Here is a 20,935-nt window from a genome sequence, read left to right as displayed (position 1 = left end):
GAGAAGAACATTTGAGGCTCAGGGAACAGCAAGGTGAAACTGAGGGCTGAGGATGGAACAAACTAAGTGCTTTCAAGACTGCTGACCCATGGGAGTGGGCTAAACAACAGCAAAAGTAAGAGGAGCTGAGTTCTGCAAGGTGTTCAGGACCAGTTCTTACAGGGCCCTGAAGCTGGAGGCCAGGATAGGATTCAATGCTCATGGTCAAAGCAGGTGATCCAGGTTTACATTACATTATGTAAAAATCACTGTCCACTCCATGGGGCATATGAGAACCTGTCTTCCTTTCTTATCTAGAAAGGACAGATTTCTCCTTACCTCTTGAGGAGTTTAAAGTATATGCCCTTCCTGCCATGAAAACAAGAAACTGATTTCTCTGTAGCTAACAATTCCAATTCTGGGTTTAATCATGTCTCATATAATATTTAAGAAGAAAAAGAAAGAAAAGCATTTGAGAGAACATGGAAGTAATGGGAAGAAGGAGACTGGGGGCAGGGGCAGGGTTCTCCTGTAGCCTAGAAAGATCTTTCCCTGTGCTAGAAAGAAGAGAGAGATCTATGGTACCCCCAAGAGAGATCAAGTCCCCATAGAGGAACCCCTTGCATTATGAGAGAACCCCAAGTCTCGGCAGAGAGGTGCATGCATATTCATAGGAACTGCATGAACGGGGACAAAGGCCACCTGGGCTCCGGGTGGATGGATGACAATGACTAAAGAAGCTTCCCCACTCTGCCTGACAACTGGAAAACACATGCCCTCAGTATCACTGCAGGTACACCTCAAAAGTGACTTAGGCTCACCCAGCAAGATGAGGTCTCAAAGTCACAACTAAAATTATGTATAGTAAGAAAATAAACACAGTGTATCTTACACGCCCGAGTTCATGGGCTGAAATTTCTGTCTACAACACTGCAAACAAGAAAGATTGCATTACCATTGCTCTCCTGCAGTATAAAAAGATTTTCATAAAATGATCCATTACACACAAATTTGCTCCTCGGTCCTTTTCTTTAGCACTAGAACCTGATTGAGAGTCTGAGTCATAAACTGTTTGCATCTTGGACATATTTTCATCACTCATTTTGGAATTAATAAATGTAGAAAATTCTTCAGCATCTACAGTACAAAAGTAAGATACGACATGATTAAAAACATAGAATTAAGTTCCAGAAAACACAGTAGGTGATAAGGATCAAATGAGTAATTCAGGTAACAAATGGTACACAAATTTCGAGAAAGGACAAGATGATCAGAGATACAATGAACCAGGGAAAGTTTCTAGAGAAGGAGACATTTGGGTCTTAAAGAATGGGCATGATTTAGCTACATGGGCAAATACAGAGAACGTCAATTCAGACAAAGTCGATGGCAAAAGGAACAATGCAGAAGTAGGAATGTACATGTTTTTTGAAGGGAACAATAGAAAATACCACTGTCCTTTCATTTCCTCCCAAACAGGCCATTCCTAAGACACATATATCAGAAAGTGAGCTGCACCTCTGGAGTTAGGCAGTGCAGCAACCTCAGTCATGCATTCCCCTGCTGGTGTGGCATAAAAAAGAAGGCTTTCTCCTGCCGCCAACTTCCTCTTAGAACCCTGCATTAGAGAGTAAGTCTCGGTAGCAAAATATTTCATTGCCAATTTCATGGTCGGTCTTAGGTAGAGAGCCAGTTTAAAAAAAAAAAAAAAAAAACTCAAGAAACAATCTATATTCAAAAATCAGACTCTACGGCTAGTGAATACTTCACTATACATAGTTGATATGCACATACCTGTGAAGTCTAATCTATATCCTAGAAGAAATCAGAAAGCATGCCAAGTACCTCAAACATAAATTAACACTCCTGGGGCAGTTAACTGGCATACCAAGAACTCTAGTTGGCAATAAATCCCACAGCACTTAAAATGTCATTACTAAAAGTCTATATAAGTGAGTCTGTCAGAGCCTAAAGGTATTAGAAATACATTTTTATTTGTGAAATGAACCATATCATTGGTTAGAAAGTGTCCAGGTTCTACCATCTTTGCAGGAAAAGGGTGTGGGAATTAGTCAGGTTTGTCGGACTACAGTTTCCAGAGCGCACCCTGATCAAGAACCCTGTTTTTGGCCAGGCATGGTGGCTCACACCTATAATCCCAGCACTTTGGGAGACAGAGGCAAGTGGATCACAAGGTCAGGAATTGAAGACCAGCCTGGCCAACATAGTGAAACCCCGTCTTTACTAAAAATACAAAAAATTAGCCAGGCGTGGTGGCACACGCCTGTAATCCCAGCTACTTGGGAGGCTGAGGCAGGAGAATCGCTTTAACTCAGGAGGCGGAGGTTGTAGTGAGCCGAGATCGCCACTGCACTCCAGCCAAGGTGATAGTGCGAGACTCTGTCTCAAAAAAAAAAAAAAAAAAGAACCCTGTTTACCTGCATTGCATGTCTCTACATTTTGGAGGCCCCTGTCACCTGACTAGATAACAAGGCTTCATTCATCTTAGAGGGAGCTTTCTTGAAAGATGCTGGCTGGAAATCCTAGGGCAATGGTGGATTCCTCTGAATACAAAATCAGCTTTCATGATAGTTTGGGTGCCTGCTTGTAGGAGTATGTTTGTAGAAAGTCTTCACCTATCTTGAACCACCAAAGGCTACGAATATTTAATTTAAAACATTATATTTGCTGAACAATCAAATTGGCTAAGGTTAAAATACAAAATAGATATTTCCAAATATATGTAATATCATAAAACTAGAAATTTTTAAAAATAGAGCAAACAAGAATCTCCTACAAAATATCAAAACTCAACTAAATTGCTGGTCCTCTGGAAAACTGTGTGTATACCTTTGTGTGTCCATGATGTGTATGTGTGTTGTGTTGTTTAGTGAATAAAAATCTAGAAGTAACTTGATAATAAACTAACGTGTTTATTTTACCTGATGGTAAGTTGGCCTTTCTTTTTTTGGCTGTAAGGAGGAAATCAAGCATTGCTTTATAATTTTCTACAGTCAATTTTCTTGTTGGTAATACTGTTCCTGAATTATACAGTGAGAATATGTTAGGATCAAATGATCGGAAACTGCAAGGGGGGAAAAATCACATTAAAAAACAATATAAGCAAAATTGAATTAAAACTGTCAAATGCAATCTATTTTTATTTTAAAACATTTGTGAGTACTCCCAAATTTTAAATCATGTAGGATTTTGGCACTTAATCAAAGCCCAACATGTTTTCATTAACTTTTAAAATTATACAATGTAATTTCGCTCTTAGGAATTTTAACATCAATATATATTTCTCTGAAAGGGCCCTTGAAAATGGAAATAAAAATATCTGTGCCCACTCTGTAAGCTCTGAAAGAACAATTTATTTCAACTTAAAACCACCTGATTTGAACAGAACTCAGTGACAATGATTACTATATAGAGCAATGTGTCCATGATTAAGGTCATTTCTTTTTTTTTTTTTCTTATGTTTTTTTTGAGACGGAGTCTCCCTCTGTCACCCAGGTTGGAGTGCAGTGGCGTGATATCAGCTCACTGCAAGCTCCGCCTCCTGGGTTCATGCCATTCTCCTGCCTCAGCCTCCAGAGTAGCTGGGACTACAGGCGTCCACAACCATGCCCAGCTAATTTTTTGTATTTTTAGTAGAGACAGTGTTTCACCATGTTAGCCGGGATGGTCTCAATCTCCTGACCTCATGATCCGCCCGCCTTGGCCTCCCAAAGTAATGGGATTACAGGCGTGAGCCACTGCACCCGGCCGTCGTTTCTTTTTAAAAATAAGGTCTAAGCATTAAACAATCTTGCATCAAAAATAATAAAAAGTTTATATTCATTATTCATTATTTTTGATGCAAGTTTGTTTAACGCTTAGACCTTATTTTAAAAAAGAAATAGCACTGATTCAAGTAGAACTACCATTTGATTCAGCAATCCCACTACTGGCTATCTACCCAGAGGAAAATAAGTCATTATTCAAAAAAGAAACTTGCACATGCATGTTTATAGCAGCACAATTCACAATTGCAAAATCATGGAACCGACCCAAATGTCCATCAATCAACGAGTGGATAAAGAGATTGTGAGAGATAGACAGATAGATAGATAGACAGACAGACAGACAGACAGATAGATAGATTGATAGATAGAGATAGAGATAGATAGATAGATAGATAGATAGATAGATAGATAGATAGATAGATAGATAGATAGATAGATAGATAGATAGATAGATATGATGGAACACTACTCAGCCATAGAAAGGAATGAACTAATAACATTTGCAATGACCTGGATGAGATTGGAGACTATTGTCATATGTTCTTACTGGTATGTGGGAGCTAAGCTATGAGGATGCAAAGACATAAGAATGATATAATGGACTTTAGGGACTTAGGGGGAAGAGTGGGATGGGGGTAAGGTTTAAAAGACAACATATATGGTGCAGTACTCCTCAAGTGATGGGTGCTTACTCATGTAATCAAATACGACCTGTACCCCAATAATTTATGGAAAATAAAATAATAACAAATACTGAGTATATATTAACAGATTTAACAAAATCCAAGTTAGCACCAAGTTATCCTGACACAAATTTGATCATTGTGTTATTGTGTTGCCAAGTGATCATGCACGAAGGGTCATGTACAATTGGGAGCCCAGTGACTTCTCAGAATTCAGAGAAGGGTAAGGAAGCCCATCTGTTCTGAACTGTTTTCCCTGTCATTGCCCTCTGAAGGGCTTCGTTTGCCAAATGCCTTCAAAGTCAGTCAGGCAAACTAACTGCTTCTTAAATGCCAGTCTGGTCTAGCCCACATAGGAAAATGGTCTATCTGGAGACATTTTTGCAAAGGTTCAGTTTGGTAGTGAGTTTAACCAAAATCTGGAGAAACAGAAACTGGGACCAAGTTGATTGTGAGTTTCAACCTGCATTTTTTCCTCACTGGATTACTGAAATAAATACCATCTAATTCATGTCTTGTCTCCAGTCTTTCCTTCCTCCAATCTACTTGGTAAGTTGCTGCCAGAGACATTTTTATCATGGCCCTGCTCAAAAACCCTCAATAATCTTCTACTGTATGTAAAATAATGCTCAGATTTAATAGACATTTAAGACCCACCATGATCTAGTCCCAGCCTCCTTTTCTAACTATTTCACACCACTCTCTTTCATACACCCTAGATTGTGGTCAGACTATTTGGGGTTCACATCCTGTGTTTTCTACCTGGGCTCTGACTCATGTTCTTCCAACTATTGAGAATGACTATTTCCTTCTCTGCACATTTCTAAACCTTGCCTATCCATCAAGACCCAGGCCCAGTGGCTCCTCCCTATGAAACGTGTATTGCTAGTTCCAAACTAGAGGAAAAGCCTTCTTCCAATAATAAAGAAGATTGGATTTGTACTTCCCTTTTACCATTCATTACAAGCTATTCATGAGCATTTGTGACATACCCTATCAGACCCTAATTAGTATATCTGGTTCATCTTTGTATAGCCATTGCACCTAGCTCAGGGCCTTGTATCTAATAGGTACTCAATAAGTATTATTTTTTTAATGTGTGACTTTACATCATCCTTTTAATGGCTACAAAGTATTCCATATTATGTATGTATCTTCTATTTTTATCTCCCACAGCACTTAGCCAAAGACACTCAGTAAGAGCTTAAAAATGTCTATTGAGTAAATGATAGAAAATTGACATTGGATGAGTAAATACGACCTCTGTTTATAGAGGCTTAAACTATGCCTCTATAAAATAGACATTTGACTAATGCCTACTAATATCTACATTTATTCTATAATTCATATTAAACTTCTCTTGGAATTACATTTTACCCTTGCACTGAAAGCTAGATCAACAAACATATTCAAGCTGTAATCAAATTATCACTTATATCCAGCATGTAATTGGGAAAGATTCTGAGATTAAAACTTAATAAATAAACCACTGGTCAGTGATACGGTTTGGCTCTCTGTCCCCACCCAAAGCTCACCTTGAATTGTAAAAATCCCCACGTGTCAAGGGCAGGACGAGGTGGAGGTAATTGAGTCATGGGGGCAGTCTTCCCCATGCTGTTCTCATGATAATGAGTCTCACAAGATCTGATGGTTTTAAAACCAACTGGCATTTCCCCTGCTTGCACTTCTCTCTCCTGCCACCATGTGTAGGAGGACGTGTTTGCTTCCCCTTCCACCATGATTATAAATTTCCTGAGGCCTCCCCAATGGAACTGTGAGTCAAACTAAACCTCCTTCCTTTATAAATTATCAGTCTCGGGAAGTTCTTTACAGCAGTGTGAAAACAAACTAATACAGCCAGTATAAAGATGAGAAGTACTCTGTAAACCTCAAGTTGTTAGCACCATTGGAGCTCTGAACATACAAATACAATCCATGTTCATGAAACTAAAACAGTATTTTTCATCAATAATATACTATACCTGACCATCATATGTGAAGAGCCAAATTTCATCTTCGTACGCTCCCCTAGCTTTTGTAAAACCAGGTTAAAGTGTGCACCTGCTAGATACAGGTTCATCTGAGCTCTCCAGGGCATCTCTTCAAGTGATACACGATGGAACCTCTTTCTTTTAACATAACCTAGTATTAGAGGATTCAAGTAATCTATCAGGTATCGTTGTGCTGCTTTCCTAACACTGGTTCTCCTATTTCTGCCAAGGGAGAAAGAAGTGTTGAAATCACACAAAAACTTTCAGATATTTAATAAAGAAGAATCATTCCAATTTAGAAAGAATACATCAAGAAGTCACTTGACTGCCCTTATGCAAATGTTTCTGGCTTATTTATCATTTCTGCAGTGCTAAAAATATGAACCAGGGTGGTTAAAAAAAGGTACAGAGATAAGCACCAGGGACAAAGACACCATGTATTGTCTTCAACCCTCGCTGAAGTCTGTGTCCTCAGCTCAAACCAAACAGAGCTTTTCTTTTTCATAACCAAAAGGCCACTGAGATTAGACAACAAAATTAGGATATGATGTTCACATTCATCAACTAAATTCAATATTAAACAAGAAAATCATTTCTCTGTATTGGTCCTTGAGGAAGAAACAATGTAGCAAAATTTTGTCTAACATTAGTTAAACTCTAGAGGAAATAAAACATCAGTTGAATATAGATGAGATGACTTCATAACTGCATATTCAATACACTCCAGAAAAAAATATACTCAAATTTTAGCTAATAGTTTGGATTTCAAGTATAATATATATTCATTTTTTAAAAATCATCCTATCAAAACTTAAAGTAGTCCAACTATTTGCATGTATAGTTGTTTATAGAACATATCGTTCCAAGCATATTTTCAATTTTTTTGTTCTGTTAGCAATGTTGCTAACCCATTGGTCCGCACCATTCCACTTGATTTATGTTGTTCACTTATATATTGTTCAGAATCTAAATCAATACACACACACATACAAGAAGAAAAGAAAGATGGATAGGAAGAAGGCAGGCAGATGTTGAAACAGAGGAGGAAACATTTGAAGAAAGGAAGGAGGACAGCTTTCTTTTATTGTGTAGTGTTTACATTATCACTCAGTTCTAAATATTTTTTAGTTTATTGATGATTTGCTTTTAATCCAAGATTTTAGGGCTTTTTGTCATTGTTTAGTTGGTTTTAGTGATGTTATTTGGTTTCCCAATAAACGTGAATCTTTTTAATAGCTGATCCTGAAAGTTAAAAATATAATTTCCAAAATGAAAATCAATCTTGTCCCCATGTGAGTAGATCAATTCTCCTCAAAAGGCCAAGATGAGTCAACAGTCGGTTGCAACTTCCTTGCTACGGAGAGTGTGATAGTTCAGGGAGATCAGCGACAGGATAGGCTTCCTCCAGGTATCTTGGCAAGGGAATGACAAACTCCAAGTGGCTCGGAATGGAATTCACAGCCAGCCCACAGAGGATACAGAATGCTTTTCCTCTATCATCTGAACAGTTCTTAACATTCAGGTGCTCCAATAACCTGATTTGTGTCTCCATGAGCAACAGGTCTGAGTACACCCACAGAGAGGGAGCTCCACAAGGACAATCAGCACAAATGCTCAGTGATGTGAAGCCACAAGAGGAAGCAGATAAACACCTGAATTAAAAAATATTTAGGAATCCTGAAACTACCTTCTATACATTCTAGCTTAAGGAAATGAGCTAGCATATTGACATTAGCAGAACCAGGATTCTCACCATTAGGGAAAAGAGTTACAATTAGAAAAAGAGAAAACTCTGGAAAGTATCCTGTGGTTTTGAAATGGAATTCCAGGTATTAGAATGAATTTATGGTTTTAGATACATATATATAGAGAGAGAGAGACAGAGACAGAGAATGCTATATTTAGATAGATATGTTTAGACAGATGATTGATAGATTTAGATAGATAAATTTACCTGAACAAATATATTTCCTAGCTCAGTCTATCAAGAGGAACTGGAAGCAAAGACACATTAGTAGCCCTCACAACTTAGATTCTAAATACCACTTCTCACTAAAAGAAATCACTTGACTCCAGGGCTGTACAAGGTGTGTATAAGACGAACATCTTGTGGTAAGAAGTAGCTCAATGAAATGATGGAAACATGTCAAAAACTGAAGAGCTAGCCAAATCTAGAGCAATTTGAGAATCAAAATAAAGAATAATGTTAATTTGATAAAGAATATCCACAGAACAAAACCTACCACAAATACCATTCTCAATGCTAAAATGTTGAAAATATGAAAGTGTTCCCTATGAAATGGGAATCAGACAAATATGCCCACTAACATCACTTTTGTTTTAGCATTGTATTGATGGGATTAGCCAGAATAATAAGGAAGAAAAAGGAAAAGGGGAAAAGGATTGGAAAGTCAATATACAAAAATAACTCTATTTCTACATATCGTCAATAAACAAAGAGTTCTAAAATAATCATTCCCAGTAACTTCAAAAACATACCTAGAAATTAATCAAAGCAAAGATATGTAAGATCTATTCACAGGAAGCAGAAATTACAAAGATAATTTAAAAACATATAGAACTAAATGAGAATGAAAACACTTTTAGTAAAAAATTGTAGGATGCAGGACAGGTGCAGTGGCTCATGCCTGTAATCCCAGCACTTTGAGAGGCTAAGGCAGAAGGATCACTTGGGCTCAGGAGTTCAAGATCAGTCTGGGCAACATAGCAAGGCCCTGTCTCTACAACTAAAAAATAAAATTTAGCCAGCCGTGGTGGTACATGCCTGTAGTCCTAGCTACTCAGGAGACTGAAGTAGGAGGATTGCTTAAGCCCAGGATTTTGAGGCTGCAGTGAGCTATGATGGTAGCACTGAACTCCAGCCTGGGTGACCAAAAAATAAACAGATAGATAGATAGATAGATAGATAGATAGATAGATAGATAGATAGACAGACAGACAGACAGATAGATAGATAGGTAGATATACACACACACATATATACACACATATATATGTATATATAAAATGATGCAGCTAAAAGATGGCTAGAAGAAAACTTAAATGTTCATGTTTTCTGGATTCAAAGCAATCCCAACCATACTTCTAGCAAGTTCTTTGTTTTAAAATTACCATTGTACAGTGTGTGTCACTTCATGACAGGGATACATTCTGAGAAATGTGTTGTTAGGTGATTTTATTGTTGTTTGAACATCATAGGGTGTTCTTACACAAACCTAAATGGTATAGCCTACTACACACCTAGGCTACAAACCTCTATAGCAGATTAGGATAATAAACACTGTAGGCAATTATGACATGATGGTATTTGTACATCTAAACATAGAAAAGGTACAGTGAAAATATGATTTTATAATTGTATAGGACCACCAGTGTACATGCAGTCCATCATTGATCAAAATGTTATGCAACATGTGAATGTAATTTCAATCTTTCCTCATTAATTATTTCTCTGTTTCTCCTTCAGGTTTTTAAATGTATAGAATCTTTTTGGTTAACTTTTCAAAAACTGGTTTCTATCTTAATTGCATTGAAATAAAATACAGTTCACATGATTCCAATTACTTGAAATTTCTTGAGACTTGCTTTAGAGCCAATAGTATAAAAAAAAGATTACAGACTCAAAGAGACATAGTAATCTCAAAGAAATTGAATCCGTTGGTAAAAATGTGCAGGTATGGTGTGGTATACTACAAACACATATCTGGTACCTGTCCCCTGGTTTCTGGCACAGAGATCTTAAAACCCTTGGAATTTCCAGAGTGAAAGAAATGTGTTACTCACAGAAAGTCCCTGTGGAACATACGTAAGTCTATGCTTAGGAGACGACTCAGGGTAGAGCCTCTAGCTAGGCTCAGGATAGAGGTTATCTTAATCATCACTAAACACATGATTAGAGGGTGAGACCTTTCAGCCCCTCCCCTCCCACTGCCTGGAGGGGAGGGTGGCTGCAAGCCAGGCTATGAAAACTCTTGAACTAGGAGGTTCAGGGTGCTTCCAGGTAGGTACAACCACAAGCTAGGAGGGTGGTGCCCCCAACTCTACAGGGACAGAAGCTCCTGTGCTCAGGACCCGTCTGGACTTTGCCGTTGGCATGTACCTCCTGACCTGGCTGTTCATTTGTATCTTTTACATTAAGCTAGTAAACATGTAAGGTGTTTTTCTGAGTTTTGTGAGCTATTATAGCAAATTTTCGAACCCGAGGAGGGAATCTCTGAATTTATAGTCAGCTAGGCAGAAGTGTGGGTATCCTGGGATCACATTTGTGACTGGCCTCTGAAGTGGTGGCAGTGTTGTGGAACCAAGCCCTTTAACTTGTGGGATGTGCTGCTAACTCTGTGTCGACAGTGTCAGCATTAAATTGTCTTTTCATACTATAATTATGCAGGATGTTATCCTAAGGAGAAATTACATGAAGTGCATATGGGGCTGCCCAGTTGGTGCTGGAGAATTGGTTGGTGCTGGAAAACACCATATGGTTTGTGTCAGAAGTGGTATCAGCAAAAAGATACTACGCATCCTTGAACATTTACGTAATAATGCAGTTTGTTGCATGATCATATTAAAGAAAAAAATCAATGAAAAAGAAATATTAAACAAAATTCAACGTAATTTATAACAAAACTCTTAGAAAATAAAAAATGGATGACAGTTTCCAAAATGTGATAAAGGATTTCATCCCGAACCCCAAAGCAAATATAGTACTTAGAAGGGAAATAATAAATATATTTTTAAAATTCATATTACAGACAAGTTTATTCTAAAATGTATATGAAATGGTACAAGAAATAGATCTTTAAATTCATGTTATAGACAAGCTTATTCTAAAATGTATATGAAATGGTACAGATCCTAGAGTAGCTAAAACAATTTTGTAAAAAAAAATACAGTGGAAAGAATCACTCTACTTGATTTTCAGGTTTACTCTATAACTACAGTAATCAAGAAAGAGAATGTGGTATTGGCAGAGGGAGGCACATAGATCAATGGAACAGAATACAGAACTCAGAAATAGATCTGCACAAATATGTCCAGCTGATTTTTTACAAAGGTACAAAAGTGATTCAATGGAGGAAGGATAGTCTTTTCAAGAAATGACATTGGAACAATTAGATATCCACAGGTAAAAACATGAAGTTCAATCTAAACCTCACATCTTATGCAAAAAATCAACTCAAAATGAATCACAACTTAAATGGAAAACATGAAACTATAAAACTTAGCAGGGGAAAAAAAGGACCTACGATTAGGCAAAAAGTTTTGAGGTTTGCCACCAAAAGCACAACCCATTAAAGGAAAAATTGATAAGTTGGACCTCATCAAGATTTAAAAATTGTGCTCTGCAAAAGATTCTGTGAAGAGGATGAGAAGACAAGCTACATACTGGGAAAAAGTTTTGCCAATAACATATGCAACAAAGGCCTTGTATCTAGCATATATAAAGAACTCTCAAAATTCAACAGAAAAATAAAAACAGTCCAATTAGAAAATGAGCAAAAGACATAAACAGACATTTCATTAAAGAGGATAGATAGATGGCAAGTAACCATATAAAAAGATGTTCAGCTGGGCACAGTGGCTCACGCCTGTAATCCCAACACTTTGGGAGGCTGAGGTGGGTGGATCACAAGGTCAGGAGTTCAAGACCAGCCTGACCAACATGGTGAAACCCTGTCTCTACTAAAAACACAAAAATTAGTCAAACGAGGTGGTGGTACATGCCTGTAATCCCATCTACTCAGGAAGCTGAGACAGGAGAATCACTTGAACCAGGGGGGCAGAGGTTTCAGTGAGCCGAGATTGCATCACTGCACTCCAGTCTGGGCGACAGAGCAGGACTCCATCTCAAAAAAAAAAAAAAAAAAAAAAGATGTTCACTATCATTAGCCATTAGAGAAATGCAAATTAAGGCCATGAGATATCACTACGCACCTATTTTAATAGCTAAAATTTTAAAAAACGTAATAATACTCAATGCAGGAAAGCATGAGTAGAAACTAGATCATTCATATACTGTTGATGGGAATGTAAAAATGAGGAGCCAGTCTGCAAAAGAGTGGAGGATGTCTTACAAAATTAAACATGCTTACCATTCGACCAAGCAATTGCACTCTTGGGTATTTATCACAGAAAAATGAAGATTTATGTTTATGTAAAAACTGCACATGAATGCTCATCACAGTATTATTCCTAATAGTCAAATGCTATTGGGTTGGAAACAATCAACAATCTAAATGCTATTCAATAGGTAAATGGTGGTAAAATACGGAACATTAATGCCATGGAATACTACTAAGCAATAATAAGTGAATTCTTGGATACACACAATTTGGGTGACTCTTAAGGGAATTATGCTAAGTGACACAAAAAGTCAATCTCAAAAGGTTACATACTGTAGTGGTCATACAAATTCTACAGATTGCATAGAATACACACACAGACACACAAACACACACACATGTGCATGCAAACTTGCTGTAATCCAAATAAGGTCAGTGGATTATATCAATGTCAATTTCCTGGTTGTGATATTGTACTATAGTTGTACAGCTATCATTAGAAACTGGATGAAGGGTATATGGGATCTCTCTGTATTATTTCTTATAACTGCACATGAATCTATAATTATCTGGAAATTAAAAAGTTTTAAATACGCATCTTACAACAAGGATGTCCACAATCCACAAACGCTTTCCCTGATTAAACTCTAAGTCCTAGCCTGTAGGCTAAATATGAAAAGGAAAGAAGAGGCTGGAGCATTAGAAAGGAATAAGCAAAACATTATCTCTTCAGATTATGACTGTCCACACACACACAAAAAACTGTATCTACAAATAAATTATCAAGTTGTTTAGAAGATCAGTATGCAAAAAAATCAATTATACACCTATACAAAGAATAGAAAAATTCAAAAATGTAATTTTAAAATAGCATTTACACTAATATCAAAAAACAGTTCCTTGATGTATCTAACAAAAGATATATAACATGGTTATGGAGAAAATCATAGAAATTTATTGAAAGGTATTAAAGACCTAAGAAAGTGATCTGTCTACTAATAGAAAAACACAACAGTGTAAAAAAAATGAATAAATAATTTTCAAAAACCTTCCTATACCAATATATACATTCAATTCTATCTTTATCAAAATCATAGTAGAGTTTTTGTATTAATCAAAAAATCATTCCATTTTGTGGAATAATACCCAAGACTTGCATGAAGGAAAAGAATATTCTGGAGAAACTTGTTCCTCAGACAGCAAAACTCAATTTAAAGCTAGAGTAATTACAATGGTTTGATATTGACTCAGGAATAAGTTAATAGACTAATAAAACAGAGAAGAGATCCCAAAGCTACATATATGAAAACTTGCTAAGTGATAAAGTTAACAGTGACAGTAGAATAGACTACTCAATAAACTGTGCTGGTCAACTGAATACCGGTTACAAAACTAAAAAAAAGAGAGTGAAGGGGACTCATCTTCTCACCATATACAAAAACAAATTAATGAAATTCCTAAATATGAAAATCAAAACTTTAAATTCACAAAGAGAATATCTTTACTATCCCAGATTAGGAAAGAATTTCCAAAACAATAAAGGGAAACATTGATATATTTGACTCCATTAAGAATTAAAACTTTTGAATTAATTATTAAAGAACTTTAAAATGTGAACTGATGAGCCACAAACTGGGAGAAGCATTAGCATCCAAACTTATAAAACTAAAGAAGAAAACAAAAGTTTTTAAATGTGCAAAGAATACAAACAAGCAGTCCTGAGACTAGAAAAACCGTTGGGCCAAATAAAAACATGAAAAGATGCCTAACCTTAGGAATCAAATAAATGAAAATTGAAACAACAACGAGGCAAAATTTCATACCACATAGTTCCACAAAAATGTGATAATAAAATCAAGCATTGGTGAAGACCTTGAATAATGGAAAATTTTCACAACATTGATAAAAATTTAAGAGCAACTTAGCAATATCTAGTAATGCTAAAATGTTCATATCTTGAAAACCACAACCCTATGTATTTACCCTACAGAAACTCTCACACATACATAAGGAGATATATACAAGAATGTCCTTTGTAACATTGTTTACAACAGTGAAAAGTTAGAATTTCAATGTTTATTTATCGGAGACTGAATAAATCATTTAAAACATTTATTATACAATGTATAATATATATTATATAATATATGCATAATAAATATATATTATTTATATTATGCATATTAAATTATGTGTGTTATTCATATTTATGTGTATGTATTATGCATACAGAAATATGCATACAATAAACACAATGCATTATACTATTACTATATAATTTATTATATGATATTTATTTAGTATATAATGAAATATCATTCAGCAGTGAAATTAAGAAAGTGGACTTATGTATAGGTGACATTTCAAAAAATCACAAACATAATATTGAGAGAAAAAAAGCAAATTTCCAAAGCAAATCAGAAAAAATTATAGCATGCATTATTTGGGGCTTATATATACATATGTGGTTGACATACGAATTCACTCATCAGCATAATAATAACGAAATTTGGGGAATTATTTCCAGAATAGAGGAAAACAGAAATGCATACCAGGATGGGTACATGGGGATTTCAACTGTGTTTGAAAGGTTTTACATGTTAAATGGCATAGTTGTTATATTATTTTTTATACCCATATGTCATAATTTAAATAAAGAAAATGAAGGAATAATCAAAGAGATAGTAGGCAAATGCAAATAAAAACAAAGCAGAATTGGTTCTATTAATATCTGTGTTGTGTAAATTAAAATCAAAATCACTAAACAGGTATAGAAAAACATTAGATCATGAAGGTAAGATATATAATGTATAAATAAAAAATTCTTATACATGTGTACTTATAAAAATAGAAACTAAACATTTTGCCATATTTTGTCATCAAGAACTTTAGGTTCACTGATAATTTACCAATTTGTTCTCCTAACCACCCTATCTAAACTATTGCCACCACCACCTTCACGTCAAGCCAAATATTCTATATTATTTCATTCACTTTATAACATTTATCAACATTTTTAACTGTCTTGTTTATTTAGGTGTTTACTTGTTTACTATGCTTTTTTCATTAGTATGTAAGTTCCTCGAAGGCAACGATTTCACCCGTCTGATCCACCAGTGTATCCCTAGTACCCAAAATAATGTCCAACACAGTTACCCTCAAGTAAACTTTTATTGAATTAATTAATTAGTTAATACCTTTCATGTGCCACCATTTCAGAAATAGCTGGATTTTTTAAAATGAAATCTCTTAGAGTTTCCTTTTTTTTACTTCTTACTCTTTGTGACATTTCTGCACCCTTAATAGAGGAGATAAAATTTTACAAGTTAAATTCAAACTTTAAACACAGTAGTATAATTTATTCATACTCTAATGCTTATCTCTTGACATTGAAATACAGTAGTTCATACCCTCAACTAAAATTATTATCAAAGGCAACAGAAATACCCCTGTAAACAAAAAACTCTGATTATAACAATATCTACATGTTAATCTAAAAGTTGTACTGTGTAATTATAAAATTATGCTTGTTAGTATATCCTTGTGTTTCATATTATAATGAGTTTAAATGTAGCCAATCATCTCTAAATGCATGAATCTCTCAATTTCATTACCTAAAATTCAAAACTCATACGAAACTTACTTTTCCAATTTCCATTACTGCAGCTTTGAACTTTAAATATTTGTTTACTTTTTTACTCAAAGTACTCTCCTTATATTTCACTTTTATTAGTCCAAGTAGAGACTCATTCCTCCTAATAAAAAAGATAAAGTCAGTCAAAAAGACCTGCAAAAATGTGCAGAACTACCCCCAAAGTAATATGTCTTTAAAGTTTTCACTGAAATTATGCAAGAATATCCAAAACTGCTTGTGTCCTATGCATAAATTAGACTGTGATATCTCTGTTCAGCATGAAATAGTCAGTCTCTCAAAATAGCCAAGTGTAAATCATATCACAAAATGTGACTGTCAGTGAAGATGTTGAATAACAGAAACTTTTCACATTGATAAAAGTTTAAGAGCAACTTAGCAATATCTTAACTAAGCAATATCTTAACTAAATAACTTAACTAAGCAATAACTTAGTAAAGTTAAAATGTTCATATCTTGGCAACTACAGCCCTGTATATTTACAGAAACTCTCACATATGCATAAGGACATATGTATAAGAATGTCCTGTCCTTTGCAGCACTGTTTATAATAATAAAAAATTAGAAAGAATTTAAATGCCTATTTACAGGAGACTAAATAAATAAGTTTTAAAATGTATTATACAATGTATAGGAAGGCCGCAGTGGCTCATGCCTGTAATCCCAGCACTTTGGGAGGCCAAGGCGGGTGGATCATGAGGTCAGGAGATCGAGACCATCCTGGCTAACACAGTGAAACCCCGTCTCTACTAAAAATACAACAACAACAACAAATTAGCTGGGCGTGGTGGCGGGTGCCTGTAGTCCCAGCTACTCGACAGGCTGAGGCAGGAGAATGCCATGAACTCGGGAGGCGGAGCTTACAGTGACCCGAGACAGCGCCACTGCACTCAACCCTGGGCAACACAGCAAGACTCCGTCTCAAAAAAAAACAAAAAATGCATTATACAATGCATAACAGAGAATATGCTGTATGTTATAATCATATAATAAAAACTCCCATAGGGCCTTCTACAGGGAAAAAGAGGAGTTGAAGGCATGATGTAGATGGAACAGAACTGGATTGAAAATAAAATAACCATGGACACTTCTTCCCTTATAACTCGGAGAATACTGTAAAAGTAATCCCAGACAAGCTTCCTTGCTTCCAACAGATTTCAATCTCTTTGGTTCTATCTTTTGCAAGCTCCCAGCCACTGCTGCCCTCTGAATACCAACAGGAACTGAGCTGATCTTTTCCCAATACTATAGTCTCTCACTGTCCCTTTATTGATACTTGCCTATTTTTCCTGAAATTTCTATTTTTTTAAAATTTATATTTCTTCATAAGCACTAGCCAGATACAGCAAAACTGCTTAACATGATAAATGGGATCCCAAAACTTGAATAAAATACAGGGTCTTATTAATGCAAGGCTAATGAAATGACGGGGTGAGCCTGGATAGCTAGTTCCAGGGGTTGGAACTTGACCCAAATCCATCTTGGCCCCTTCGCTCCAGTTTTGATGAAGATGATCCTAAGCCCATGGTTGTCTGGAACCCCAGTTCAGCTGTAACAATTCTAATCACCCAGTTAGTTGACAATCACTTGGGCAAAAGTTTTGCTGCCTAAATTAGAAGCTTTTGATCAATGATCGTAAGGGACTTGGGGAGCCATGCTCCACAACTTGAAGCCTAAGATTGCCTTCCATTTCCAACCAGCTAGGTCTCTTCTCTACAGCCTCTCCTCTCTGTCTCCCTCACTACCAGCATGCTTGACCTGGTTGTTATGTTCTTTCAGAAAGAGACGGGAAGGAGAGGAGGTCACATTTAGACTACAGTCTTTGCCACCATCTCAGCATTCTCCTCCAAGCACAGCAGAACCTTCATCCATTGAATAAATTAAACTCATCCACTCCTTGATCTGTTCACTGCTCTGTGGAGCTCTGACTGACCGCTTTTCATTGTGATAAATAGTATTTTAAAATTTTTATGCAAGTCAACATTACTGAGGACTTGTTCATTGTTTTAACTATTTATACAGTCATGTGCCACTTAGTGGCAGGGATACATTCTGAGAAATACTGTGTTAGGGAATTTTGTCATTGTGTGAACATCATCGAATGTACTTATGCAAACCTAGATGGTATCATCTGCTACACATCTAGGTGATATAGTACAGCCTATAGCTCCGAGACTACAAACCCGTACAGCATGTTACTATACTGAACGCTGTAGGCGGTGTTGTAACATAACAGTCAGTATTTATGTATCTAAACATATTCGAACATGGGGAAAGTACAGTATAAATACAGTATTATAATATTATACTCCTCTTCCAGAATATCTCTTATTCTTAGGTTAGACTTCCACAGCCAGCCCTCCACATTTGCCTGCACACTGAAAGTATCTTCTGTTTTTCTTTGGAATCAAAAACATTATTCAACCCTCCTAAACATCTAATTTTAGCTGTTTTTAAAAAAATTTAATGGAACTCTAATTCTGAACAATTATGTTATTATCATGGCCTGTTTCATTTAATATAAGCAATTTCTTCTTTTATCTTTGGAAAGTATGAAGCACATATACACTCTAAGCTTCTGTTCTAATAAATGAAGTACCTATTTTAGAAAGAATATCTTTCTGTTTGTTTTTAAGGGAATGCTTCTCTTTTGCTACCATTTCAAAACCAGGTTTCATGTTACTGATGTTTACTTTTATTAAAATGGGATGGACAGATCAATGCCCAGTGAAGAAAAGCCCACTCTCAGTTGGCAAAAGAAAAGTTGGATTAATTTGGCATCTCTCATAATTGGTGTGAAGCACTATCATTTTATTTGGGAGCAAAGAGAATCATTCAGGCTTAGAGAATAGGAGGGACAGTTTTAAGGTTTACTGCTTTTATTTGAGGAACTCCCTCTTCACATATACAAATGGAAACTCAAAGAAATGGCTCCATTTGTTACCACAGAAGAATTAGAAACAAGCGGGAAATGACCAAACTAGAGCCAAAACCTTGTGTGAGAAAGAACTGATGGCCTAGAGATACTATTAGCCATCCTGACTCAATAGCGAAAGACTTCATCTGTTTCCAGCTAGAGATATGAACACGCTCGATTCTCATTTGTGAGTACACTGTATATATATTTTTAGTTTTAGTTATTTCTTTATACAGACATAAGTTTTTACTATCTCTTAGGTGGTGGTTTTAGCTGTATATACTCCACTCTCTTTTTCATCTACCTTGTATTTCTTAAAACTGACAATGATATTCATTTTTTAAAGTTGTTAATATGTATAAAACTGATAATTGCAAGTACCTTTTCAAGAAGTCGTGGACAGGAGCTGTTACCTCTACCAAAAGGTGAAATTTTTCCTCATTCATGCATTTTAGCATAACTTGCGTAAAGAATTCCAGAAATCTTGGTTTTTGCTTAAATTTCATAACTGTAATAACAAGGAAGTTCAGATATAGTTACCAATATACTCAATTATTAGTACCGAAGGGTTGCCAGTGCTAGCAGTCATTTTGTTCCAACAGGCAAGTTTATTAATCTGCTTTTTAGATTTCTCTATTTTTAAAAGTATATAGGAATAAATGTGGTGTGAACTATTGTTTTTCTAATATCAATGAATGTTTTACAGTCTATATTAAATTTATTTTCTAAACATCTCAGCACTGAGAAAGATTTCATTAAGGTCACTTCTAATGTATGACTAACTGGGGGAAAAAGTTATTGATAATTATCCTAACTAGTAATCCTAATTTTTATTATATTTCACTCTGAATTAATCAATTATGTTGCCATTTCTCATCAGCTAAACTTGAAAGTCACTAATACATTTTTCTTTTTTTTTTTTTTTTTTGAGACACAGTCTCACTCTCTCGCCCCAGCTGGAGTGTAGTGGCATGATCTCAGCTCACTGCAACCTCTGCCTCCCAGATTCAAGCGATTCTCCTGCTTCAGCCTCCTGAGAAGCTGGGATTACAGGCGCCCACCACCCAATGCCAGGCTAATTTTTGTATTTTTAGTAGAGACGGGGTTTCATCATGTTGCCCAGGCTGGTCTCAAACTCCTGACCTCAGGTGATTTGCCTGCCTCGGCCTCCCAAAGTGCTGAGATTACAGGTGTAAGCTTCTATGCCCGGCCACTAATACATTTTTCAATGCCCTAGTTTTCGTAAGCTTCATAACACCACCATTCACTACCAAAATAAGCCACCATCAAGATTCTGTCTTTCCAGACTTTAAATCAGGTACCCATTTAGGTCTCTTTCATTACTTGGCAATCAAGATTCTGCATTATTCTGAGTGAGTAAGAATTCAAAATATTCTGCCTAAAACAGGTGAAATCTTCAAGTAGACAACAGAAACAAAATCCACAGAATTAATTCTCTTCGGTGATAAATCGAGTGAACAGCATATACACATCCAGTTCACCTACCTTCTTTCACGGCACCTTTGACCGACCAATTCAAAACTACGGGATAAAGAAATATAGGGTCCTCTCCTCCTGAGAGTTCAGATGTAACATCTAAGGTTAAAAAATTCAAAAGTTGTATGTTCTGTTTAATAACCCAAAATAAAAGTTTTTTTGAGTGATTCACAATAACAATTATTTGAAAGAGATGAAAAAACAGGAAAATACTAAAGTATTTATTCTAAATTATGTGCCTTAACATAGCAATTATAGCATTACATTTTGGAAATAAAAATAATCTGATGAAATTATTTGCTTCACTCTTCCCCCTAAAAGCTAAGGGGTCCACCACCAAATAGGTAA

The 20,935-nt window shown here is 35.9% G+C and overlaps 1 protein-coding gene across 1 annotated transcript in view; it reads right to left on the bottom strand.

The window, feature by feature from the left end:
* Positions 1–20,935, bottom strand: part of CFAP54 (cilia and flagella associated protein 54) — a 380,538-nt gene that overhangs the window by 227,531 nt on the left and 132,072 nt on the right. Inside the window, exons 29-35 of the mRNA XM_025402762.1 lie at positions 20,597–20,686; positions 19,472–19,598; positions 16,165–16,276; positions 15,719–15,819; positions 6,433–6,663; positions 2,922–3,064; positions 935–1,116 (exon numbers count right to left, since the gene is read on the bottom strand). Of these exons, the coding sequence (XP_025258547.1) occupies positions 935–1,116; positions 2,922–3,064; positions 6,433–6,663; positions 15,719–15,819; positions 16,165–16,276; positions 19,472–19,598; positions 20,597–20,686 (986 nt within the window). The remainder of the gene's footprint in view (positions 1–934; positions 1,117–2,921; positions 3,065–6,432; positions 6,664–15,718; positions 15,820–16,164; positions 16,277–19,471; positions 19,599–20,596; positions 20,687–20,935) is intronic.

Source organism: Theropithecus gelada, chromosome 11, assembly GCF_003255815.1.
Source record: "Theropithecus gelada isolate Dixy chromosome 11, Tgel_1.0, whole genome shotgun sequence".
Lineage (NCBI taxonomy): Eukaryota > Metazoa > Chordata > Mammalia > Primates > Cercopithecidae > Theropithecus > Theropithecus gelada.
This window is presented reverse-complemented; position numbering and strand designations above follow the sequence as displayed.